At 42.4% G+C, this 25,249-nt stretch overlaps 3 protein-coding genes across 4 annotated transcripts; all 3 read left to right on the top strand.

Moving 5' to 3' along the window:
* The first annotated feature begins 217 nt into the window (after positions 1-217).
* On the top strand, positions 218-10,670 carry eloa (elongin A). Its single transcript, XM_062410048.1, has 12 exons — positions 218-511; positions 2,862-2,918; positions 3,258-3,370; positions 4,208-4,788; positions 4,875-5,212; positions 5,960-6,071; positions 6,462-6,614; positions 6,704-6,801; positions 7,133-7,313; positions 7,572-7,701; positions 8,299-8,486; positions 8,593-10,670. Exons 1-12 carry the CDS (start codon positions 440-442, stop codon positions 8,652-8,654), a joined length of 2,085 nt encoding a protein of 694 aa, XP_062266032.1. The 5' UTR covers positions 218-439; the 3' UTR covers positions 8,655-10,670.
* A 518-nt stretch (positions 10,671-11,188) lies between these two features.
* Positions 11,189-14,551, top strand: pithd1 (PITH (C-terminal proteasome-interacting domain of thioredoxin-like) domain containing 1). The gene is made up of 6 exons (XM_062410372.1): positions 11,189-11,520; positions 12,302-12,345; positions 12,631-12,708; positions 12,871-12,975; positions 13,454-13,562; positions 14,091-14,551. The coding sequence occupies exons 1-6, from the start codon at positions 11,329-11,331 to the stop codon at positions 14,190-14,192; spliced, it is 630 nt and encodes a 209-aa protein (XP_062266356.1). The 5' UTR covers positions 11,189-11,328; the 3' UTR covers positions 14,193-14,551.
* Positions 14,552-14,994: 443 nt separating this feature from the next.
* lypla2 (lysophospholipase 2) lies at positions 14,995-25,218 on the top strand. Of its 2 annotated transcripts, none has more exons than XM_062409826.1 (10): positions 14,995-15,073; positions 19,664-19,756; positions 20,885-20,916; positions 21,390-21,455; positions 21,622-21,669; positions 21,813-21,883; positions 22,367-22,440; positions 22,578-22,679; positions 22,792-22,962; positions 23,133-25,218. In XM_062409826.1, the coding sequence occupies exons 2-10, from the start codon at positions 19,679-19,681 to the stop codon at positions 23,181-23,183; spliced, it is 693 nt and encodes a 230-aa protein (XP_062265810.1). In that variant the 5' UTR covers positions 14,995-15,073; positions 19,664-19,678; the 3' UTR covers positions 23,184-25,218. The 2 variants fall into 2 exon arrangements, with proteins under 2 accessions (XP_062265810.1, XP_062265811.1); XM_062409827.1 differs by lacking the exon at positions 14,995-15,073 and adding an exon at positions 15,109-15,273.
* The last annotated feature ends 31 nt before the right edge of the window (positions 25,219-25,249 follow it).

Raw genomic sequence — 25,249 nt, 5'->3', positions numbered from 1 at the left:
TTTGTGTGGTGGATTGAACATGTTAGATGTTACATACATGTAACATCTAACATTTAACATGTGCTTAGGCCAATAAGAAAGACATAAAGGAAAGTTTACTTTAATGTGGGACCATTACATCTGACATTGACACTAACCACCGGATCCGGGCTATGTGACTAAATCAGCGTTTTTCAGTGACGTCGGATGAACAGGTGTTCCTGCGTGGTGACGTGCTTCCTCCTTTCACTCGTCTTCACTTTAAAGGACAAACTTCAGCTTTTCCTTTTAAATTAGAAACCGAATTCTTGGATTCGCACATTGAAGCTTTTTATTATCTTTATTTTAATCGGAATTGAAAAGCTTGGTGGCGGTCACTAAATCAGGCGGAACCTCCTCTTTGTTCGCCTGTGTTCAGTCCGGATGAAGTAGTTTCCGGGAGACGGTACCAGCAGTAAACATGGCGGAGGAGCTGCTGGAAGCGGTGGACAGACTTCAGTCGCGGCTCCAGGAGAACCAGGAGCCGAGAAAGGTAACGACAGAGCCGGGGGAGGCGGACCGTTTCCCGGCTATAGCACCGAGCGTCTCCCCGGACATAGCGGATCGTCTCCGGAGGAACAAACGAAGCCGGCCGAGACGGTTTTTAAATGATGCGTTCAGGGCCCGCAGCTACAATCACAAAATCACAAAGCCTTTGACGCCAAATTGCTCTTTTTTAAAGTCATTAAAACTAAGCACAGAAATCTTAAAACAACTGGAGTAGATTCTCAGATGGTTTTTGAGAATTATCTTTAATCTCAGTATCTGCAGACAATTACAAAATGTCAAAGAAAGAGTGGAAATGTCCCAAAGCGAAATAGTCCCATAGATGTGTTCAAAAGGCAAGTTTTATATATTAAGCACATTTCATACACAGTTAAATATAAATTAAAAGCAAAACCAAAGAGATAAAAAGAGAAGATTGACAGAGGTAAATAGATTTAAAGAAAGGAAAAGGATATAGGTATGAACATTTTAAAATAAGTTGCAGAATAAAAATAACACTAATATATATGCAGTGTTAAATGATTAAATAACCCAATGATGTCACAAGCTTGTAAAATAGTTTAGTTAAAGGCTCTTGCTATCAAAAAAGTTTTCAATCTGGTTTTAGGTCAAATAAAAGTATAAATTCAAAGCCAGGATTGAAGTGCACATTATCGTCACAGGATAATACATTGAATCCTAATAATATATATATATTAGATATAGTTAAAGCTGTCATATAGAGAATCCAAGATACTTAGTACCTGGCTAAGAGAATATAAAAACCTTAAAATATTGCGAATACTTAAGATAACCTCGAGGAAAATATGGGTCAGACCTACACAGGGATAATTGAAACTTAAGATTCCCCATCAATACAATCACATATCTCTTAACTAGTATTTGTTGGGGCCACCTGACACCCTTAAATGGTGAAGTTTAAAAACAGGGAAAAGTTGAAAACGATAATTTAACCTCTTGAATCAAGTTTGAATTGGAGTCGCCACGAAAGTAACACGTTGTGATTCCGTCCTGTCCCACGGCCCGTGAAGGCGTCGTGTGGACGTCATGCTAATGAAGGGGTTTTAACTCGTAATAACGTTGTTGTTCAGCTGTTAGCAAACATTAGTGCGTGCTAGCTGCAGCTCACGTGCACGTGTTTACTGTCACATGTGGGAAAAAAATAACAACACGAAGCTCAGCGTTGACTGGTCTGATGGGGAAGTAGCCTCAGTAGCTGTTAGCATCGAGCTAGGCAGCGTTATAGTGGAGTCTCCAGGCCTCTAATGTCACACCGGTGATGTGAAGTGATGCTGCAGCACAACGTGCTCGTCGCCGCTCGCACGTCTGCTGTTCAAACACTTTGATTTGTTCTGTGGGCGCAGACGTTGATGCCAGTGGCTGATCTGAGACGTTTCCTTTGTTTACTTTCTGAGCTGAAATCAAACAAAGCAGCTATGATCAGTGAAGTGGGTCAACATGAGCCTTAATCCGGTTTCTAGGAGTAACGCTGTCTATAATAACATAATACAGTGGAGTCACGGCTCACTGATTATTTTTTATTTTGTATTATTACACCTCTGCCCCTTTAGGCCACGACATCCCTCAGTGTGTGTGTGTGTGTGAGGCAGCACTAAGTGTTTCATACACAGCTCAGATAAAATGGTCAAGTTTACAACTTCTACAACAACATTCTCATAGGTAGAAATGCTCCATCAGCTTTACAGATACTTAAGATTAGATAATATAGATAGATAGATACTTTGTTGATCCAGAGGGACGTTTAGGAATAGAACATTCCCCTCACGTTCAATGAAGCTTCATCTAATCGCACACATGCATTCTTATCAGTTCCTTAAAGGTTCAGTGTGTAGAATTTAGTGATATCTAGTGGTGAAGTGTCATGCTGCAGCTGACCCCCCCCCCCCCCCTTCCAAACACGAGAGGCAACCTGTGGAAGCCTTCAGTCGCTTCCCACAGAGTTTTGTGGTAATACGTCCAGTAGTTTTTGAGGAACTCTGCTAACTATCAGACAAACAAAGGTAAATGAAAACAAACCTCCTGAGACAAATCTAATGCTCTTGATAAATGTATGAATCTCTCAGTCCGATGTCTCTCAACCCGTAGTTATCACCAGAATAAGGATTCTTATCTTCAGTCTTTCTGAAACAGATTCTAACAAAATATCTGCTATAACCTTTTTCACATTTCGATAAATATTGAATTTAAATGACATCTCATCCTTTAATTTAAACCAGAGCAGCAATCCGCTGTGGAATTAACTGTGTACGTCAGGTTTATACATCCACTTTAATGCCTCTTTTAAATTGTTCATATAGTCGTTCTCTCTTTCGCAGCTACTGAAGACGCTCAAACGACTCGGGGAACTTCCCATGACTGTGGACATACTGGTGGTAAATATCTGTTGATTGATTCATGGTTAATCCTTTTGATTTACAAACACAAAAAGGGAAACTAAAGCTGCAGTGGTGAAATAGTTGAAAGTGCTCTTGAGCAATGCATTCAACCTAGACTGCCATGTTAGACGAGAGGGAACAAAGATGCTTTGCTCACTCTTTGAAGCTGGCCAAGATTTGAAAGTAAAATTAAATGTGATATGTACCAGTGGAAGTTTAGGTGTAAAACTCGTGAATTGTTTTAAATAAAACCAGTTAATCTAGGCTTGAAAACAAATGCAATGCAAATAATGACAATCTGTGTCCATGGACTCTCTCGGCTCTGTTCTCTTGTAGGAAACCGGAGTGGGAAAGGCTGTGAACTCGTTCAGGAAACATGAAATCGCTGGAGAAGTTGCAAAAGGCCTCATAGCCAAGTGGAAGAAACTGGTTCCTCAGTCTGCAGACAGGTACCGTTCTGTTTTCCTGTGCCTCAACATGCAAACTGTCTGTGGGTGTGTGTGAATCTGTTCCTTCAGTGATCATATATGTGATTTTTGGCTCTTTAAAACTAAGCGCTGTTCAATTGTATTTATTTGTTTAGCAACAAATCACAACACACGTGATTTTGGATAAACTCAGCATTTCCCACAACATTCAAACATTTGAGCTTTTCAGTTTCAGACTGAACTCTGGGAAATGTCCCTAAATCGTGTCCTGACATTTTCTAAAGTGTGTCTCTCACATATGAAGAACGCAGCAGGAGATTCACAATAACAGGAAAATGTCTGGAACATTCAGACGTCGAGCAGCAGGAGGCCGGACATGAAGCACAAGTTTCACTGCGAGCTCACATTGACACCATGTTGGCTCTTATAGCCAAAAGCTCTTGGATCTCATCGTCTTTCCGAGTTAATGTCTGCGTCTTCTGCCCGTATGGCTCCTCTTTGTCACTCTGACATACTTGTGTTCCTCCAGTTTTGCGAACACTCGCTCACGGTTTTCCAGACATTTTCCTGCTGTGTTTTCTGGACTCACTCAGACGTTTTATCAGGGGACTTGAAGGAAAAGTTACAGAAACTGTCCAGAGCAACTGATTCTGACATTTGTGAGAAAATCTCCTGTTCTCTTCTCTCCAGTGGTTTAAATCCTCATCTTGCTGTAATAACATGTCCCATACACAAACCTGGAGGAGGCAGGGTTTATGACCACCAGGGGGGGATCTTGAGGCTTTGGCTCCATCTTAATGTACAGTATGGTTTGCACAGTTGCCATTGTTTCAACCACGCTCCACCTTTCTCCCTCAGACCCAACAGTCACGCCATAGAAGCCTCTCGGCCACACCCCCACTCTCGAGGCCCAGAGGCAGGCGATGGAGGAGTTCACAGACGCACCCGGGAGCCCTCCCCCGAGGAAGAGTCCTCCTACATGGAAGAGGAGGAGGCAGAGGAGGAAGAGGAGAGAGGCTACCACACCAACTACTCACCCTCTCCTCCCCAACACAGGCAGTACAGCCCCCCACAGCGAGGAGGCTACCAATCAGACGAGTATGAGAGCCCCGAACCTGAACGTGAACCTGAGCCTGAACCTGAACCTGAGCCCAGTCCTCCTCACAAAGAAGTCCGCCACGCAAAACCATACAGAGATCCCAGCAAGAACCACCACCATGGGGATCGAAGCAGGGAGCGCGACGAGGAACGACGGCAACGCCACACAGAGACAAGTAGCAATCGAGGAGGAGGAGGAGGAGGAGGTGACGACGACGAAGAAAAGAAACGTAGTGCAGACAGAGAGAGACGGCAGAGTCCGGTACAGAAGCCTGCAAAACAAAGGAAGTCCACCACGCACGAGAGCAAGAGGGAAGACAAGAAGAAAGGCGGAGATGAAGGTGAGTGTTTCTACTCCATCCTCAAACTGTAAATGAAGTTAATCATGACTTCCCATAATTCCCTTCATCTGCTACAATTTGTCCAGGGCGACCAAGAGCACCGAAGGAATCTCAATCCAAGGAGGTGGAAGAGGACTTCGAGAGTCCCACCATGTCCTTCGAGTCCTTCCTCACATACGATGCCCCAATGGCTGTCAAGAAGAAGAAGAAGCCATCGTCATCGTCGTCACACAGTCGGGCGTCTCACTCATCGTCCTCCTCATCGTCTTCCCATCGAACTCGCGCCCCTCCACCGCCTGCGACCTCCTCCTCCTCTACCTCCTCCTCTAAAGCGAGCAAGGCGAACGGCGCTCAGAGTAAAAAGAGGTCACATTCAAGCTCCAGTTCCTCCGCTGCTGCCCCGACGCCAGAGAAACGAAAGAGGGTAAGAGTTCGGAGTTCTTATTAATGATTTTTAAATATAAATCTATGTTTTAAGCTTAGTGCATTTAAGCTGTCAATTGAGAAAGTGGATTTAGTAGTGAAATTATGAATTTATTTAATTGCTGACTTTCAATTAATTGATTCTCTGCAGATTGATTAATTGATTTATCAACTAATTGTCGCCGCTCCAAAATATAGCTTGGTCTGTTTTTAAAAAGTGAAAATCTGATGAGATCTGTGAGTTGTAAAAGACGTTGTTTTGCCCTGATCACTCCAGGAAGCAAAACTGTGCTTTTATTTTGTAGAATCAGTTTCCTTGCAACAGCAGCTTCCTCCACGTCCAGGCTAGTACAGAGACGATCTGTGACCTCGTAGATTTCAAAGTAAAACAAAACCTCTCTTTTGGGATTCATCGTCATTATCTTTCAGTTGGACATCTTGGAAAGAAAGATTTGCTTCGTCTCTTGTCCCTTTAACCATAAACCTGGCACCATGAGGTTGTGAGATTATCATTGAGGCTGAAAACAGGATGAACAGGTTGTTGTATTTCCAACTAACAACACCTCTTAAGTCATGAAACAATAATAGAGAGAAATTACAGAAGGTGCAATGGAAACTGTTTCTCTACAGTTATAACTTCTGAAGAAAGTCGGCTCCCTATTTGTGCATTTTCCTGTGTTTTCCTTTCCATAAAACCCTTTGAAGTTGCAGTTCCTGTTTGTTGACCTGAGTGTTTTGTTGTGTGCAGTTGGTCGAAGCCGTTCCGACTCTGCCTGAAATCCCTCTGCCAGCAATCCAACCCAATTACAGACCCCTACCGTCCCTCGACATCACGCCGCTGTCCCCTCAGAGACGTAAAGGTAACACCCTCCCCTTCAGATGAAAATGGATGCAGTGTTGAATCTCCCACTCTCTTGTCATTTTGAAGACTCATAGTGTCAGGGTGATCCTCGTAACCAGTTCCCCTATTTGTTTCCCCTTTTTACTGCCTGAGAAAAACTACACACTTAATAATCTGCAATCCAGAGCAGCTCCCCGCCCCAGTCTTTTGTTCCATTAAATGTTTTTGTGAGTGTGGGCGGTCAACTGTTATAACATTTTACTGTATCTGTATAACTGTTCAGCCTTAAGACAGCTCTCTCGCTCAGATTAGATACCAAATCCTATTCAAGGTTCCTTTCAGCGTCAGTATATATCTTCAGCTTCTCCTCCTTCTCTCAGATTTCCCTCTTCTCCGTCTCTCCTTTCAGTTCCTGTCCTCAACGAGGAAGAGGACTCTGGCTTCACAGGGAAACGGTTCAACTCCAAGATGGTGGTCTACTCAGGGTCGAAGACGGCTTACTTGCCCAAGATGATGACTCTGTACGAGCAGTGTATCCGCGTGCTGCAGAACAACATCGACTGTGAGTGGAGCTGCTGCACTTTGCCGTTTTTAGATTAAGAGCAGCAAAAAACACAGATATGAACGTTTGGTGTGTCTCTGTTCAATCAGCCATCGATGAGGTGGGAGGAGTTCCATATGACATTCTTGAACCAGTTCTGGAGCGATGTACGCCAGAGCAGCTGTACCGCATCGAGCAGAGCAACCAGGTAACACACACACTCATTAATGAAATGTATCTCAAACAAATCCCTAAAGTCTTAAACATCTTAAACTATTACTTTACACAGTGTCGTTGATTTTAACCAAACTAACACATGAAATCAATAAAGAGCAATTAAGCTATATCCTGGAGTTTGTAGACGTGTTTTGTTTAACTTAAGTTCTAGTTCCCATTTTACTCTGACATGAGATCTGCAGTATTGTCTTTGTGAGCCTGTCAACCCGGATTTAGTCTCAGTTCATCAATCACTGTTTAAGCCCTCATTGGGTAAACAAGGTAAAAATAACTGACATGTCTCTGCTCTCATGTTCTTGCAGTGTTTCACGGAGGACTCTGATGAGTTGTGGATGCGTCACTGTGCACGGGACTTCAAGCGAGCGACTCCACAGGAGTACGAGTCGTGGAGGGAGATGTACCTGAGGCTGCACGACGAGCGCGAGGAGCGACTGAGGATGCTCACCCAGAACATCACGTCTGCACACGCCAACAAGCCCAAAGGTGGGAGAAGTTCTAACTGATGCTTAGATAGAGAGTTCTCCTTCCCTGTAGAAGATGTGAATACTGTAGCTTGTGTTTTTCAGCTTTTCAGGTGAGAGTCAAGAGGCTTCATGCTTTAAACAAAATGAAATGTCTTGATTTCATAAACAAGGATTCTGGTACAGAGCAATCATAAGGAATATTGTAAAAGATGAAATCTATGTTTACTCTGGTGTTTGTTATGTTCTTATTGTGTGTGTTGTGTTTTTGTTCTGGCAGGACGGCAGGTAAAGATGGCGTTTGTAAATTCCGTCGCCAAGCCACCTCGTGATGTTCGCCGCCGACAGGAGAGGTTCGGCACGACCAGCGGTTCGTCAGCTGCTTCCACCGCAGCATCAGCTCCCATCAAGTCAGTATTCTAAACATTATATCATCATGATCAGAATCAGAATCAGAAGTATTTTATTGCCAAGTAGGTTTACACCTACAAGGAATTTGCTCTGGTAATTGGTGCATATAATGAACATAGGACATAAAAACACAATAACATAAAAACGCAATAAATACAACATACATAGGAAAGGCGATAAAAAATAGAAAACCAGTATATATTTACTCACTATTTACTTCTTATTTACTCACTTTTTCCCGATATTTATACAAAGTAACATTTATTTTTACATAAACATTTCTGGATAAAAATATATAGAAGATAAAAGATATAAAAAGTGAAGTGAAATGCAAAATGCAAAACAGTAACAGTGTCCGATTGTTAAATGCAATGAATGCAGTATAATATGATATGATATAATGTGTTCATTTAACTGATTCATCATTTGTCATCAGTTACAGCTTCTTAAATGTGCGGATTTGCTCCAGATTCTGTTTTGATTCAGTTAATTGAAATTCTGAATCAAGTCTGTCAGTTAATTTCGGGAGATCAGGAGTTTGATGCGTTTAGATTATTTTAATTCACCACACATCTTCTCCTCTTCCTGTGTCTCAGAATAAGGCCGGCTACCATTAACTACTCTGGAGAAACCAGTCGCGCGTCTTTATCCGAAAACAACCCTTCGCCCAGCTCGTCCCGCTCCTCCGCACCAAGTGGAGGAGGAGGAGGAGGAGGAGGAGGAGGCAGCGGTGCCGGGGGAGGAGCAGCAGGACCTGTCGCCCGGGACAAGCCACAGGTCAAAAGTAAGTTTGTGTTAAAGGTTCTGTTATAGATAATAAAAAAGATTTCTGTGATATCGGCTCCTTTTTAAATCTAATAAATCTACTATTCTTGTTTCCTCCCTCTCAGAAATCGCCCCCATGATGGCCAAAACTATCAAAGCGTTCAAGAACAGATTCTCCCGCAGATAGACAGAGACTGTGAATGTGTTTTATGAATTCCATCTCTGTTTTAATTTAAGTTTAGAAAGATTTTACTGGAGACCCCTTCAACCCTACACACACACAGACAGACACATACACACACACACACCCTTACCCACCAAACACAACATATGTGAACTTTATAGTATTGGTGGAAAAATGATTATTTAATCCAAGCAGTGGCGTCTGTTTGGGGGTTTTTAAACAAGTATTTGAAATGTGAATGGTGGGACGACTGTGCTGAGGATATTAAGGAAATCAAGAGAAACAAGTTGCCAACTTTTTACAGGATGCAAAAGGACACAAACACAAAGTCTGTTACTTTTTCTTATTTTTTTAAAGGAACAGTTTGACGTTTTGGGAAATGCACTTATTCACTTTCTTGTTGGGATTTAGACGAGAAGTAGATCGATGTCAGTCTCTGGTTAGTAAGATGAATATGAAGCAGCAGCATAAAGACTGAAACCAGGGTGAAACGGCTCTTTTCTATGATAGGAAACGATCTACCAACACCTGAAGCTGGTAGATTGTTTTGGTGTTATTCAGTTTTTAAAAGATTCATTCAAGCAGTTATATTTATATATCTTTTAAATTTCTGGGTACAAGTCACTAGAAACTAAAGAAAACTATGCAGTATCTAAATGTTGTCAAGATTTTTCTCTAGGAGTCTACGCCATATCGGCCCCCATAATCCAGTCTGCTCCAAAATTTTATAGATTCTTCCTTGTTCTATGTTCCACTCTTCTACCGAGTTTCAATAAAATGAAACTCGGTGAAAACTTAAACTTAGCATCCACAGAAGCAGCCACTTACATGAAAGATCCACTCGACAGCGCCCTCTACAGTCAGACTTTATTATGGTCACTCATTATGTTTTTAGCACATTACCCTTCCACCACCGCTGCCACAAAAAAACAAGGATAGTTTATTTACACTTTGTTTTTTGTGTCAACTATTGAGGGTCCGAAGTGCTGATTCTGTAAAAGCTGTTTCTCCGCATTTATGCTAAGCTAATCTAACCGGTTGCTGAGTGTAGCTTCATGTTTACTGGACGGACATGAGAGGCATCAAACTTCTCGTCTTACTCTCGACAAGAAAGTGAATAAGCACAAGTCAAACTTTTATTGGGTTTGGAGGGTTGGAACCTGACGGCCGGGGTCTTTCTCTGTGGAGTTAGCATGTTCTCCTCGTGTCTGTGTGGGTTTTCTCAGTCCAAAGACACGTAGGTCCAATTGAAGACACTAAATTTCCCGTAGGAGCGAATGTTAGCGTGAATGTTTTTTTGTCTTGACATGTCGGCCATGGCGATCTGTCCAGGGTGAACTCCGCCTCTCGCCCAGTGTCAGTTGGGATTGGCTCCGGCCCCCTCATGACCCTCAAAGGGTAAATGGTACAAATAATGAATGAATGAATGAATTGTGGGAGAGAATAGTTGTGCTTTTAATTTTATGAGTCATTTGTTTCATTTTTTTCTCGACCAAATCGAACACTGCGATAGGAAAACTTTTAGACATTTGTTTTGTCTTTTTAATTGCATGCATTGTGCACATCAGCTGCACCTGAAATATCAACTGGCTGGTGAGAGACTGCACATTCATACAGGATTTGCCTGCTGCATTTTTTTAATTTGTGGGGCTAAAAATTATATCAGTGAACTACACACACACACAAACACATTTTCGACTTGTTTTAACCCTTCTGTGGCTTCAGCTCATGTTTTCCTGCTGTCCAATGTGTGCGTCCTCTTTAAATCTGCTTCACTGTGACAAATGGTTTGAATGAAAGCTGAAGTGGTGACGAGGGAAAACGACCATTAGGAAAGAAGCTGGTCAGACGACTGCGGCTTCAGTCTACAGCGATGATGACATGTATTTATTTTCAACCCTGGGACCCGGCACCCCACCACACGGCCCTGAAAGGAAGTAGATTAAAAATTGTAATTTTATTAGATTTTAAAAAATGTTATATGGTCATTTTTATTAAAATTGACTTTTTGCCCTTGAACTGTCTCTGTTGTCTTCTATTGAACACTAAAATCACAGAGGAAAGAATCAAACGCTGAGGGATCAGAATGTTTATTTTTAGATAAACAACACAATATGAAATGAATCACCTTTCATCAATGCAACAAAATTCAAGAGTAACAAATACATTTTTAAAAAGCTCATTATTTTATCATTATTTTTCAAAGTTATAGTTCACAGCATGAACATTTTACTTCAATACAGCTCATTGTCATGAATTCATACAACTAATGCAAGTTTACACATTTATTCTCTTGTTCATAGTTTGTCATCTCGTATTTAGTCTCTTGCTTATAGGCTTATTCATTGTTCTATTATATTTAGTACTTAACTGTGTATTGTAGAACTTTGTGTATCGTGTACTTAGGGAGTATGTACAGTTTAAGTACATTTTATGTTAAATGCATTATATTTTGAGCTGTTTTAATAACTGTTTTCTTTCAGTCATTTTATTTTGAAAACCTCAGCCGGAAACGAATTCTAACTTCCGCTCCTCTAAGTGACGTCTGTCCACTTGACTCATCTAAAGTCTACGATCTCGTGGTTTCACTTTTTAAAAACATCCGGAGCAGCAGCAGCGTCTTCCTCCTCTTCATCCCAGGCCTGAGTGACGGAGAAGCGGCGTCTTCAGCTCCACGATGTCCGGACACGGCCACGGTCACAGTCACGGCTGCGGGTGTGAGGCAGAGCACGAGCCCGCGGAGAGGGGCCTGGAGTACGGACTGTTCAACCGCATCGACGTGGAGAAGCTCCAGTGTCTGAACGAGAGCCGGGAGGGCGACGGGAAGCTGGTGTTCAAACCCTGGGACCAGCGGCTCGACCGGGAGAAGGTAACTGTGGTCCAGAGCCTCTAACCCCCGGGCAGGTGTCCCCTCTGGGTCCCCTGCGGCGGGCGGAGCTGCTGCGGGTGCTGCAGTGATCTGTGCCCGGTGAGGGTGCAGGACCTGGGGCATGTGTCTGCGAGGGGCCGCCTGGTGCTTCTCTGCGGATCCACGCGGTTTATAAAACAAATAAAACTGAATTAACGAAGACGATTCTGAGAAGTAACCAGAGGCTGAGTTATGAGTCAGATTAAAGATATAAACTCATCAGCCTGGTCCACCTCCACCGGACTCTAACTTTAAATTCACCTGTAAACATGAGGGAGTCCATGGAGGTGAATAGCTGCAGGATGTTGAGTCAATCATCTGAGTAATAACTAAGTCAGATGTAAACACACAGACATGATTCACACCTTTATAACTTCAGCGTCACTGACACGTTATAAGAGCTCATGTCTACACGTCTGTGACTCAGGAATCATATTAAAACACACTCCTTATTACTGCAGAACCTGGTGGAGAATCTTTGCTTTTTACAGTTTTCCGAGGCATTTAAGCAAGACAGTGATACTTTTCTGTACATCAGTTGGTCCACTGCGGACAGGAGTTTCCAAAAGGTAATTTGGCTGCCTGTAGTTTCCCAACTGTCACAAATACTAGCGAAAAAAGTTAAATATATTTACTATGCTTGCTGCAAGTGAAGATATCTAACACTGAATGTATCATTAGCCAGAATTCTTCACTCTGTCACGCTATAATCATTAAAAATGGTCTTTGTTTCTTCTCTTAGTTTGTAGAAAGCGATACAGACGAGGAGCTGCTGTTCAACATCCCGTAAGTTGGGAAATTATACCTCATCATCGTTGTTGTTGTTGTCATCAGCCTGAATTTTAACCCATGAACAATTACTCTTTTGTTCTTTGTTCCATTAACACATAGATATGTAAATTATAGACGGACACACGCAGTACATTTGCAGCAGAAGTATTTTAATAATAAAGCTCTGATCCAATAATAAAGAGCTGAGCCCCAGTTTTTTGCCATCTGAGACCAAAGTGACTCATATCACATTCCATGTGGATCTGTCATGACAGCTGCAGTGTGTGGCGTCTCTTTCAGTTTCACAGGCAGCGTGAAGCTGAAGGGCATCATCATCTCCGGAGCAGACGACGAGTCTCATCCTGCAGAGATACGACTGTGAGTGTGTCTCTGTCTCTCTGAGCAGGGGTCATTGAGGTCACACAGGACAAACTGATGAGACACAGGACGACACATCTTGATGTACTTATTCAATGATGTACATTTAAGTAGAAAAATTATATATATATAATAATATATAAAATATAACTTTCCTTCTAGGTTCAAAAACATTCCTCAGATGTCGTTCGACGCCACGGGCAGAGAACCTGAACAAGCCTTCAGACTCAACAGAGACCCCACCGCTGAGCTGGAGTACCCAACAAAGTGAGACCATGAACATTTATACATTTTGATTTCATTTTAATGTGGTTGAGTTTCAGGATGCTATAAAGCTCCTCTTATGGCTGAAATACTATCAGGGCTAATCGCTGTCTTACTTAATCAATATATTTATTCTTACTGTTCTGAAATCCTCCTGAGTCGTGTATATGGAGGCTTTAGATTGGTCAACTAAAGAGATGAAGAACTGATAATGAAAAATATCATCATGATCCTTTTACTCTGGACGCTCTGTGACATGAAGCTGTGAAAAGACAAGTGAAGCCAATCCGCGCTCTTTCTCTTTCTTTTGATCCTAACACCTCATCCGTGTTTGTTAAACGCTCTCATTTTAACCACCACTCATTATGACATCTTCTTATCCAGCTTCACTTACTATACTTTACTAACATTTACTAAAACTCTTCATATTTCTCAGCCTCAGCTCAAACTCAAGTGTCTCCTGTTGTGTCCTTATTTTTAGGATCGCTCGCTTTTCCAACGTTAATCACCTCTCGATCCACATCTCAAAGAACTTCGGAGCAGAGAGCACCAGGATCTACTACATCGGACTGAGAGGCGAATACTCAGAGGTCAGTCTGAGTCTCAGCATGGGGAATGGTTTAAGATCCTGAAAGCCCCTGTGGTAAACATCAACCATGGTGAAGGGATAAGAGAAGAACCCGCCAAATTCTGGTGTGGATCCAGATCAGGGGCTGCATACTGAAATCCTTTTTCCATATTTATTATTGTGAGAGAATGTCCTGCAACATTTTTCAGTGATTTATGAGAGAAAAATTAATTGATCTTGATGAAAATAATCCAGCATATTTAGATAACTCAGCATATTTATAGTGTGTGGAATTTGGAGCAGCTTGACTGAATTTAAGGGGGCTGTTGGTGGATATGGAATAAAACGGAGTGCCTTTTATCTTATTAATGTTCTTTATATTTGAGTCCTGGGTGTTTTGGCTGCACGCTTTAGATTATGACGATATTCAAACAAGATATTGTTAAATTTTTAGTAAGAGTGTGTGTTGAACGGGAGATTTTTACAGATGAAAAATAGATCTGTTGATGATTGCTTGAAGTCAGTCTCTCCGTCTCTTTGCACTTTCAAGGCTCACAGACATGAAGTGACCATCTGTAACTACGAGGCAGCAGCAAACCCTGCGGATCACAAAGTGGACAGCGTCATTCCGCAAACCAACTTCATTTCCTGAAGCTCTGGAGATTGTAAGGAGGAGGAGATGTTTCAGTGGCGTCTGCTGAGCGTCATGTACACGAGACATAATGGTCTGAGATGAGTTCAACGCTGCGGACTGGCAGGTTGGTCGAGCTTGAACGGAGATTGAGCACCCAAAAATCTGGAAACCAGGCAGCTTCAGACGTGTGGAAGTCCAGAGTTGTTGCTCTTTGTTGTGTTCTATGGCAATAAAGAATAAAGGCTTAATGTGGGCAAAAAAAAAAACGCACTAATAAATGCATGAAACATTTGACACTGAGATTAAGTCTGTTGTCATCAGTTTATTCTGTTCACCACCTTAATAAAGCTTCTGTCAAATAAAAAAATGAAACCAAATCCTGTGAGTTTTAGGTTTTCTTTCATTTGATCATGTTTGCATTTTGGATCCATAATCAGCATCGGCATGGTTCCGGGCCATCAGGACTAAAACCTCGCGCCATCTGAACAGTTTTTCCCCATGGCAGTGGGGCTCACTAAAGTGCCCCCTGCATCACACTGACTCTGCCCCCCCCCCCCCCTTGCACATACTTCACATAATTTATAATTGATATATTACTGGCACTATCACCAATCTCTGCAACTTAGCACCGCACGTGCCCATAACTCTGTTACTGTTTATATTTTGTTCTATATTGTTGTTTTCATATTTTAGTTTTATGTTGAGTGCACCAACGACCGACACCAAAGCAATTTCCTGCATGTGCAAACATAATAATTCTGATCGTATTGTATCGCTCAGAGTGGGCGTGTCTCTAAGGGCTGCGACGTGCTGACGTCGTCACGCTGAGCCCCCGCCCCCTGCTGGTGCTCGGCCAGCAGCGGAACTTCCGGTGCGAGTGGAACTGGGACAGCGGAGCGGTGAGTGTCTGAATCCCGCCTGTTAGCGCGGCCCTGCGGCGGCTGTTTAAACACTTTGCTGCGGCCCCGCACGAACCGTGGCGGGGCCGCTCGCCGCGTAGCGTGTCGCCTCGAACCTCCCGCCGGGTCCGGGGTGCAGATTTGAACCGTAGCGGCAGCTTTAGGCGGAGGAAGAGAGACACCGGCAGACAATACGATTAGTGTGTGAGCGGGGTTAGCTAGCGGCTCCTCCACCGCGGCTACTAGCCCGGGTTATTGTGTCGCTCTGTGTGTGTGTGTGTGTGTGTGTGTGTGTGTGCGGCTAAACCGGAATTAAGCCGGACTGCGGATGTTGGGAGTGAATCAGCGGGTGTTATCCGGGGGCAGCCGACACTTTGAGCCGCTGAATGCCATCACTACCGAGGAGGAGGAAGATGATGAGGAAGGGTCGCTAAACACAGAGCTAACCATTCATTATCTTCCCTCCTCCTCGACACCCGCTGCCCGCAGATTCCAACCCGCTTCACTCGGTCGCATCATCTGGGTTGGACCGTGGTGCGGAGCCGAGCACCAGCAGGCGCAGAGCGGGCTCCGGTGCTGCTGCTGGTGGGGGCGGGGGACGCCTGTCACTCACTGCCGCATTTTATCCTGTTGTTTGCCAGCCATCGAGCAGAGTGTGTGTGTCTGTGTGTGTCTGCAGCAGCACGACTCTGGTTTGGTCAAAATGTAATTGGAGTCATGCAGGATGCGGACTCGTGATGTGCTTTAAGTTGATCTGCAGCACGGGCATCCTTTTCCCCTCTTTTTAAACACTCTCCTATAATCTGACCGAGTTGGGAGTTGGTGTCACATCAGCAGAACGAAGCTCTGTAAATGAAGCTGTTACTCTTATGCAAGAAGATGGCCACTATTCAAAGTCAGGATGGTTCAGGTCTGCAGCTCACACATGGAGACATCCAGCCGTTCACCTGTTAAATGTCACAAAAGGGCTCAAAGCTGTAGTTTCCACCTCAAAGAGATTTATTCAAATTGTTCGGTCCCAATCCCAAACCTAAAGATTTACATTTTACTGTCAGATATGACAGGAGAACAATTCAACAGATCACCTCTTTAAAGAATGATGAATCAGCCCTCGGAATAGTTCACCTCTAGGGGATTTATCTGGTAATAATTGTAGATCTAGAATTAATATTAATTTAAACCAGATAAAGTTCCAGATTCAATGTTTTTTTTTCAGAGATTTAATGCCTGCAGGCGAGAAGGGAGAGATTAACTCAAGCGGCGGGGCAGAGGCACGGGGAGTGGCACACAACAAAGCTCCCCAGTGGGATTCAAACCAGCGACTAAGTGGTTCATTTTCTGCAGATTTAAACAATAGGCCGACAAAGCAAAGCCCTTAAAATGTATTTAGGGTTCGGGAAACATCTTATGAGTCTTTCCATCGCTTGTTGCTCTCAAAGTGTAATTTGTTTTCGGTTTTCTAGTTCTATTTTTATGGAGGTGGGGATTAGATTTTCCACTGTTATCCCTTTTCAAACCAAAACAATGATTTGGACGGTACAGAGAAGAGGATTGGTTTGGTAAAGATGATCCACATCTATAAAAAGGGATTTGAGACAAGGCTGGAAAAGGTTGTTCAAAGCAAAAATAACAGATTTTAAAGTCATCACTAAGTTAAGAAGAATCAGAAGAAGGTTGAAATCTGAAACTGTAAATCCAGTTGTTTCAGAGCCATTAAAACCCAAAGGAAATGTGAACTGCATCAAGTAGTAAATTGAATTCAGTCGAAACAGAGCCTGTTATTCAGTCGTTTTTTTATTCCCAATCTGAAATGGACTCGATACTTGTTCGCAGCCCGGCACTATATTTAACCAGCAGCCTTCAGAGGAGTGGAGAGTGAGTAATTGTTTCTTCACTGCACTAAAAACCAACACTGCGTCTCCTGCTGTTATTCGCAGTCTGGGCTCTTTGTGAATCGGCTGCACGGTAACAGGTGGGGAACAAGAACGTGGAATCAAAGTGATAAATTTCATGTGCTGCCACTTTTCAGAGAGCTTGTCCCACTTGTAGGAACAGATTGTTCACTGGAGCTGCTCTTTATCTTCTCCAGTTATCAGTTTCTGTGTTTCTCTTCTCATGCTGTCGGCTTCCAGTCACAGCGTCTGCTCGCCTGTGTTCCCGTCAAGATGCCAGAGTTCAGCAGCTAAATTGCACGCTGTTAAAGTCGGCACCACGGGCGTACGTCACGTGATGCTCATGTTAATCAGATCACAATCGGCTCCTTCAGGTCTCTCGAACGCGTTTGTACTCTCAGAAAATGTGAAGAAGAAGTTTCTCAAATTTAAGATGTAAAATATTCCACAATACTCTGAAGTGAAAGTCCTGCCTTTTAAATCTCACTTAGAGAAAAGTAAAAACATGCAGCAAAGGTGAATGTACTTCTTCTGCAGAACTGATATATTATTACATATGACATTATTAGATTGATCTTTACGGGTTTAACTACCTAATATACTGTTTAAAGTTTACTGCAGTGATTTCCAATCTATGAGTTTGGCTCTTTCCAAGGTTTTTAGAACCTTTGAATAACTTAGTTAATTCAAAGTCAAAAATAGTGAAAAGTGGCATCTTAATGATTTCATTCATCCAAAACTCAAAGTTTATTGAGTTTACGATGATGTAGATCAAATCTTCCAAGGGGCTGGAGCTAAAGGCTATTTGTAATCTTTTATTATTTAAATTATTCAGAGAAGGAAATGTCTCTGATGGAACCGACAACAGCTCGTTGACATCTGAGACCTGATAAGAGGATCAGGCGACACTGATTAGTTTCTTTGTCTCAGGCTGACTGGTTCAATAATTGACAAAGCAAAGTGTTTTACTGGTTTACAGTTTATCAATGTCAAACCTAATCTGATAAAATGTCAGATTAATATAAAACATTTCTCTTTGAGGTGAAAGGGAGTTTAAAATAAGGTAAAATTAGAGAAACAGGAAGTGTATTTAGAACAGTACTTGAGTACAAGTTCTTTGGTCTGTTGGTGAGAAGACTTTACACAAGAGGAAGTTTCATTCTGATAAATGCTACTAGTTCAAAACATTGAAAACAGAAAGTTGCTCCATTGTCAGTCAGAGGTAAAACCAACGAAATACACTACGATGCCAAGAAAATCCAAGTTGTTGTATTTCGCTCTTGATAATCTTTCTTGATCCTCCTCATCTCCACTTTATATCTTCTTGTGCCTTAAGATTGATTCCAAAACCTTTCAGAACTGCCCTGAAAGTCACTATTTCCCAGTACTCGCCTCTGCCATGTTACATTTGAAGCTATTACTCATTCATGGAGCCCCAGGTTGTAGGACACAAACTCCCTCCTTTGTCCCTTTGGACTCTTAAATCTCACGTCTATCGTCCACTTCCATGTACCTCCGGGGGTGAGTGTGACCGCAAGGTGAGAATTCGTCATGTGCCAAAATGCAACAATGGTGGCAGCGGTGGAATTTTAAAGCCAGTGGAGTGTGATAATCCTGCTCAGGGTTTACACATTAACCTCTGGGTTTCAGACATTTCCCCCATTTCCTCATCGACCATTTACCGATTAGGCAGCAGCTCTCTTCGTGACGCGCCCATCCTGTCTTGTCTCATCCTGTCCCACATCTTCAGGCCTTTAATGAGTGGAGGCTTTTACTGGTCGACTTTACTGTAAAACAATCTGATCTCCTGCTTGTTATCGACGTCTGACTCACTGCGCAGCCGGTTGGACCTCTACAGCTGATTTACAGTCAAGATAGGGCGGGCCTGTGTTTTTTCTTTTTTTTTAGTTAATAGGTGCCGTCACTTGCTGACTACAGAAACCTGCCCGACACACAAACAGGCAGCTCGTGACACCGGCTTTATTTGAAGTGATTATTAAACCTACCCTTAATAATTAGGACGAGCTGATGGTGTACTGCCTGAGAGGCAAAACCCAGGGCATGAAAATCCCTCTGAGCGTTCACTGCAGCTCATAAAGCTCCTGGCTCTGACAGATAATTAACCTCAGCTCAGATGACCATATTGAACATAGATAAATGTAACACATCTGTTCACTCTCCTCTTCATCAGGAGCTGGACAAACAGTTGAATACATTTTGTGAGCTTGTCAAACTGAAAACTGTTAAAGCGGGAGATGAAAATATGAAATTAAAAAAAGATGAGCTACATGTTCCACACCATCCCCTGTGGAAATTATTGTCTGCTTTATTGAGCCGGCACAGTTCACTTACCCTGCGCAGCGAAAGGCCAGAGACAACAAGTCTAATTTAATATTATGTAATCCAATGACTCCAGTGCTCTGGGCTGACTCATTATGACCAAATTATGCCGATTATATGTGTCAACTGATGTATTTGTTGCATTTATCATCAACAAAATGCTCCAGAACATGTAGGTTTCCACTGATCTCATAAAATACACAAACTTAACGTAGGTTTTTTTTATATTTTTGGTTTACCTGCTTCGTGGTTCATATTCAGGCCTGTTAGCTTTAAACATATGTGTGTGTAAAATGTTTAAAAAAGTTAAAGTCCTATGCTGACCTCTGTGTTTTTCTGTCTTCTCCCCCGACTCCAGTATCTCTTCCAGTGTATGTGTGGCAACAACATGTCTGTGCCGCTGCTCACCGAGGCCGTCACGGTGTCTGGAATGGAAAAGGAAACTGCTGCGGTGAGTGAAGCCTCAGAACCTTGCGTGTTAATCTTTAATGTTGTTGATGCTCATATCCAGAGCATCTTACGGTCACAGAGGACAAGTGGGTAAGAGTCGTAGCATCAAGGACGTTTTCAATGCTAGCAGCTAGCGGTGTCCAACACAGCGTTATGACAATCGAACATGATCTTCATGTGAGATCCTGTTTTCTCTTTAAATCAATGGAAATCACTAATTGTGGAATTCCCAGAACATTTTCATAGCTCCAATGTGAAGTAAAAGTTAACTGTCTTGTTTTCTTAGTTTTGTTTCTAATTAAGATATAAATGTTTCAAACCTGAAATGAATAATGTCCATTAAAGTGATAAATTTCAAAAATAATCAAATGAGCCTTACCACCAACAAGCAGTTAGCAGAACATTCCATGTTTAAATGTGTATTCAAATTTGTGTTGTACAGAATATGATTGTTATCATGATTTCTACCAAAATAAAAGTCCCATTAAAACACTATCTCACCCCAATGTGAAGCCTCACCTGTAGCAGTGGGTGTAACAAGGGCTGAACAATCAATGGTGTAGAAGCTCAGCTGGATGCCAGTGTACAAACTTGACGCGTCTTTCATCGTGCTGTGTTCAGCTACAGTGTGTGGACCTGTTCTCTGCCAGCATCAAAGATGACTGTCACTGGTTTCAGCTCTGAACCTGGTCTCAAACCCAACATGACAGAAACGTGTTTTGATCTCTGCAGCAGAGACGACTGAATCTCTCATTTGCAGCCAACAAGCGGCGAAATGCCGTCGTTCTAAATCGTTGTTCTTCCCTTTCATTGCGTTTCTGCTGGGAGTCGTGTGTTTGTGGTGGGAGAGGCAGTGGGAGTTTATCTTGGCAGAAATGGGAGATTGGCACCTGTTTTTCTCTGTTTTGGAACAAGTATGCACACTTACCCAGAAGCACGTTGTGCCGTTTGCCGTAGACAAACGGCGACGAATTGTGATGAATATTATCTGTTTCTGTCAGATCTGGTCTCAGGTCAGATATTCAAAATCTTATCTGAATCTGGAGGGAAGTGTTTAGTAAATAATTAAGAATATGACTTAAATTCTTGAGAGAGAGAAAGTCCTAAACAGTGTTCTTATCTGTTTCAGGTGATCTTCCTTCATGGACTGGGAGACAGCGGGTGAGTCATTATTTGCTGTTTTTAATTATTTCTTAATTCATGTTAAATGCAATCCACCTGTTCTGTTTTCTACATTAATTCAATATTTACTCTTAAAGGTTTTGTAGACAATTATGATGATATTTCCTAAAGATGTGTTTCTGTACTGAAACCAAGGCACAGTATTATAAAATGAAAAGATGAGCCCTAAGCCCTGAATCCCATCGGGAAGTTAAAGGCAAAAATAAAAAGCACTGGGAGACACAGATGGACGAACACGTCTTTTAAAAAAGAAAATTGGAATAAAAAGATGGTGATAAAGGGTTTCAAGTTAATATAGAGGAGAGATTAAAAACCCATAAATTAATCAATTTCATTTACAGACAACATATTGAACCACTCTGTGTATTATCCTCTGTATTTGTGGATAAGTTGCTCTGGGATGGCTGAAACTGGATTAGAAACAAAGCTGTGTTCTCTTTGTTTTCTGTCAGGCATGGGTGGGCTGACAGTTTGACGGGGATCCGGCTGCCTCACGTCAAGTTTATCTGCCCAAACGCGTAAGTCTTTACTCGGGGCTCCCTGTGCTATTTCATCTCTTTATGCCGCCACTTGTCAGCGGGAGGGAAACTTACATCTGTGTGTGGACTGAATAACAACAGCAACCTGCAAAGACAAATATAGTTCATGTGATTTCATGTCAATTCCCTCCATTTTCCTCCACAGGCCCAAAATCCCAGTCACTCTGAACATGAAAATGACGATGCCCGCATGGTGAGTTGGCGTGATGAAGGAAGCTGCTTTTTGGCTCAACACTAGAAGCCATTGTTTCCCTGGAAACCACAATAGGCTCCCGTATTGCCATCGACAGTACTGTGATTGTATTGATTTCCCTAAACGCTCGCCTCCGTGTGCAGGTTTGACCTCATGGGTCTCAGCCCCGACTCCCCAGAAGACGAATCTGGAATCAAGAAGGCAGCGGAGAACAGTGAGTTAAATGTTTCTAAATATCACAGACATGACAGTCATATTAGATCAGTGCTGCTTCATAATGACAGATGAATTATCAGTTTGATGAAGAAGATATCAGCTTCTATGTCTGCATCAGTGGTGTCGAAGCATAATCGCATTTCATTTCATGTTGGAGCTCTGGTGGCACTGAGGAGTGGTTTGTTTCTATGACTGGCTCCCTGTTTTATTTGTTTGGTGCCACTTATCATTGGATAACAGGGACAAGACCTAAGGCTCCACCTAGGGGCCAGTGAGTCAAATTGAAAAGCAGGAGGGTGGTGCAGAGAAGATAAAACAGTTTAATGTTTGATGAACTTGCTCACAGAACAACAACTATCCCAGAAAAACTTACTTAATTCTTCATCCAGTCTCTCTACTGCCTTTTGCTACTTTCCCTTTATCTGTGTACGGATTTTTCTCTCCATCTTTTAAACACACAATCTTTCTTGTTTTCCTCTAGTCAAGGCCATAATCGATCATGAGGCCAAAAATGGAATCCCCCCTCACCGTATAATACTCGGCGGCTTCTCTCAGGTAGGGTTTCCCATCTTAGCCTTGTTGTATATTTGTTAGGAGTCATGTTCACAGACATGATGTTTTGAAATGCTGGTTAGTGTAATAAAATTTGTTCCTCTTCTCTTCTTCTGTGTTTTTCCTCCATCCCTCCTCAGGGTGGAGCCCTGTCCTTGTATACCGCCTTGACCTGCCAGCATCAGCTGGCTGGCGTTGTAGCCCTCAGTTGCTGGCTTCCACTTCACAGCAGTTTCCCATCGGTATAGTAACAGTTTTGTCAAGGCCACATTTTATGGCTCTTTTGCAAAACAATAAACAGGACATGAATTTTCTGCCTGGTCCTGGTCCATCTCTGTTGTTTCTGTCCTGCAGGCGTCGAGCGGCAAGAAGAACCTCCCGATCCTGCAGTGCCACGGTGAGGCGGACATCATGATCCCTAGGCAGTTTGGTTCCATGACAGCAGATAAACTCCAAACCATAGTTAACCCTCAGCTGATCACCTTTAAAACCTACCCAGGGCTCGCTCACTGCTCCTGTCCTCAGGTACTTCACCAGCACGTGTTCTGCATGAGTGTGTATGTGGCTTCATTCTGTTTGTGAGAGGATAAATCAATTTGTAAGGAGTTCTGATACCAGCATCGAAATGTTCGGTCTAGCATAGGTACGTAAAAAATACTCCTTCGCTGTACCAACATCTGTTTTCTTTCTTGCAGGAGATGGAGGCGGTAAAGGAATTTATCGAGAAGTATTTGCCTCGAATCTGACCTCAGCTCATCCCCACTGTGACCCCGGAGACACTCACCTCTCACCCCTGATCTGCCATTCTCTCACAGGAAACAGCCATGAGCACCCCCCCCCTTCCACAGACACACACACACAAACACATATGCACATTTTATAATAATGATTTAATCCACAGCGGTACATGAACCATGTGCTTGCCGTGCAGCTCAATCCAATAAAACTCATACTGTAAACAAAAATGTGTCAAACACACTGATTGGATAACATCATAACCAAGTGCTTGCACTCAGGAGTCTTAGCCTTTTGGAGGGAGTAACACTGATTCCCACTCAATACATTCCCTTTGGTTTTATTTAACAACCTCTACTCTGTCGCTTCCATCTTAACTTTAGTCATTCTCCTATTTTACTTGATTCCACTTCATTATACCCTCTTTCTTCAGCTGTCACAGCTTCCATTGCTACCACTTCTTCGCCTTTCCCAATAAGATTTGAGTCCGATAAGTGAGATAACAGCTGATACTATCTGTGAGCACATTAAGGTGCAGACAGACCTGCATGTGGAAACCAGGAGCAAACCCTGCAAGGGTTTTGTTGGTGTGACATTGACACAAAATCTTGAAGCAACTTTTTAGAAAGAAGGTCAGATCGAAGAAATGCCCATTAATCGTGCTATTTCTTATTAAATCAAGCGGTTGAATCTAGTCTGAGAGCAGCTTCACTCCTCAGAGTCTGACTCAGGTGAGTTTTAAACCATCCATTCCACAACCTTCCGCCCCATGACGGTGCTCTGCGGCCTGTCCAGGTTTTCAATCGTAATCCCTTAACTACAAAAAGCCCTTTTTATTGAAGCACCAACATCCCCGGGGGCATCACGTTACTTTTCTTTAGTGAGTGTGAGTAAATATCTGAATTATATGAAGAAACTAAAATTGAAATAAAAAAATTGATGGTTTTGCCACCTTGTGCTGTTTTTTCCATATAACTTCCACAGCTGGTGGTAAATCTCTTCCTGCTTTCATCCTGGGATTCTTGTTGAGGTTGTGAATGACCGACCTGAATGAGTTGTATGAAATAATGCTTTGCTTTTGGTTGCCAGCGGCACTCCATGAGTGGTTTCACTGTTCCTCCCACCTACACCTCATCTTTACACATCAATCAATTCAATTCAAGCTTTATCATTTCAGCAGGCTTCCCCCTCCCCTGCTTCCTCCACATTTTCTTCCATGCCACTACAGCAAAGATAGAAACTAACACAAGAAAATTCCCTTACCAGCTCCCTTTTTGGCTACTTATTGTAAACCACTAACAGAACATTGAAGGTCAGATTTAAAGTTAACTCACACAAATACTTCTTAAAAAAAATGGCTATACTGTTCACTGGGAGGGCTTTAGCAAGAAGCTGTTCCAACGTAACTGAAGGGTGATTTTACAAAAAAGTTAATCTCGAACAACTCAGACATAGGTGTGTAACTCTGAGGAGTCATGTGTGCTTCAAAGTTAATATATCAGGTGTTCTGCATTTTCCTTTGTGAATGTTAATTTTGCTCTCCTTGTATTTACCTGTTCTATATTGCTGTTATTAAACCTGATTTTTAAAACAAAAAGAAAAACAGTGGAAAAGGACGGAATGTGTCTGTTTTGATTGTTGTTTACAAATCAATGAATATCCTTCATCACCTTGTGTCCTCTTTTATTTCCCGTCACTAAATCTCTGATGCAGCCCTTTGTTCTGTTTGCTTCTCATCATTTAATTTGTTCTCCTCTTAGACTCCATCATTTTTATATTATTCCAAAACCTGGTGTGTGACGGTGTCGGTCTGTCTAAGGTGTTTTCTCCTGGGTTGTATGTTGTCATTGATTTAACTTTACATGTTTTTCTTTTTGTGTATTGGATTAATGTTGTGTTTTGTGACTGTTGTCATCTCATCCTTTTCTTTGTGTCCATTTATAATGTTGACCTTTAAGACAACATGTTTAGGCGAGACTGATGGTCTCTCCACATATTGTTTCCTAAACACCTGTATGCAAAATAAATTACAGACAAAAAAGCTGAGCATCTTTTCATTTTCTGTACCTAACTAACA

Source organism: Platichthys flesus, chromosome 17, assembly GCF_949316205.1.
Source record: "Platichthys flesus chromosome 17, fPlaFle2.1, whole genome shotgun sequence".
Classification (NCBI taxonomy): Eukaryota; Metazoa; Chordata; class Actinopteri; order Pleuronectiformes; family Pleuronectidae; genus Platichthys; species Platichthys flesus.
The sequence above is the reverse complement of the archived record's forward strand: the minus strand, read 5'-3'. Positions and strand labels throughout refer to the sequence as shown.

Excerpts from the sequence above, each read along its gene's own strand:
- lypla2 (XM_062409826.1), top strand. The coding sequence starts at position 19,679 with ATGTGTGGCAACAACATGTCTGTGCCGCTGCTCACCGAGGCCGTCACG. Across the intron at positions 21,456-21,621 it reads AAGTTTATCTGCCCAAACGC|GCCCAAAATCCCAGTCACTC; the intron begins GTAAGTCTTTAC and ends TTTCCTCCACAG. Across the intron at positions 22,680-22,791 it reads TTCACAGCAGTTTCCCATCG|GCGTCGAGCGGCAAGAAGAA; the intron begins GTATAGTAACAG and ends TCTGTCCTGCAG.
- eloa (XM_062410048.1), top strand. The coding sequence starts at position 440 with ATGGCGGAGGAGCTGCTGGAAGCGGTGGACAGACTTCAGTCGCGGCTC. Across the intron at positions 6,072-6,461 it reads GTCCCCTCAGAGACGTAAAG|TTCCTGTCCTCAACGAGGAA; the intron begins GTAACACCCTCC and ends CTCTCCTTTCAG. Across the intron at positions 6,802-7,132 it reads GCATCGAGCAGAGCAACCAG|TGTTTCACGGAGGACTCTGA; the intron begins GTAACACACACA and ends ATGTTCTTGCAG.
- pithd1 (XM_062410372.1), top strand. The coding sequence starts at position 11,329 with ATGTCCGGACACGGCCACGGTCACAGTCACGGCTGCGGGTGTGAGGCA. Across the intron at positions 12,709-12,870 it reads CATCCTGCAGAGATACGACT|GTTCAAAAACATTCCTCAGA; the intron begins GTGAGTGTGTCT and ends CTTTCCTTCTAG. Across the intron at positions 12,976-13,453 it reads GAGCTGGAGTACCCAACAAA|GATCGCTCGCTTTTCCAACG; the intron begins GTGAGACCATGA and ends CCTTATTTTTAG.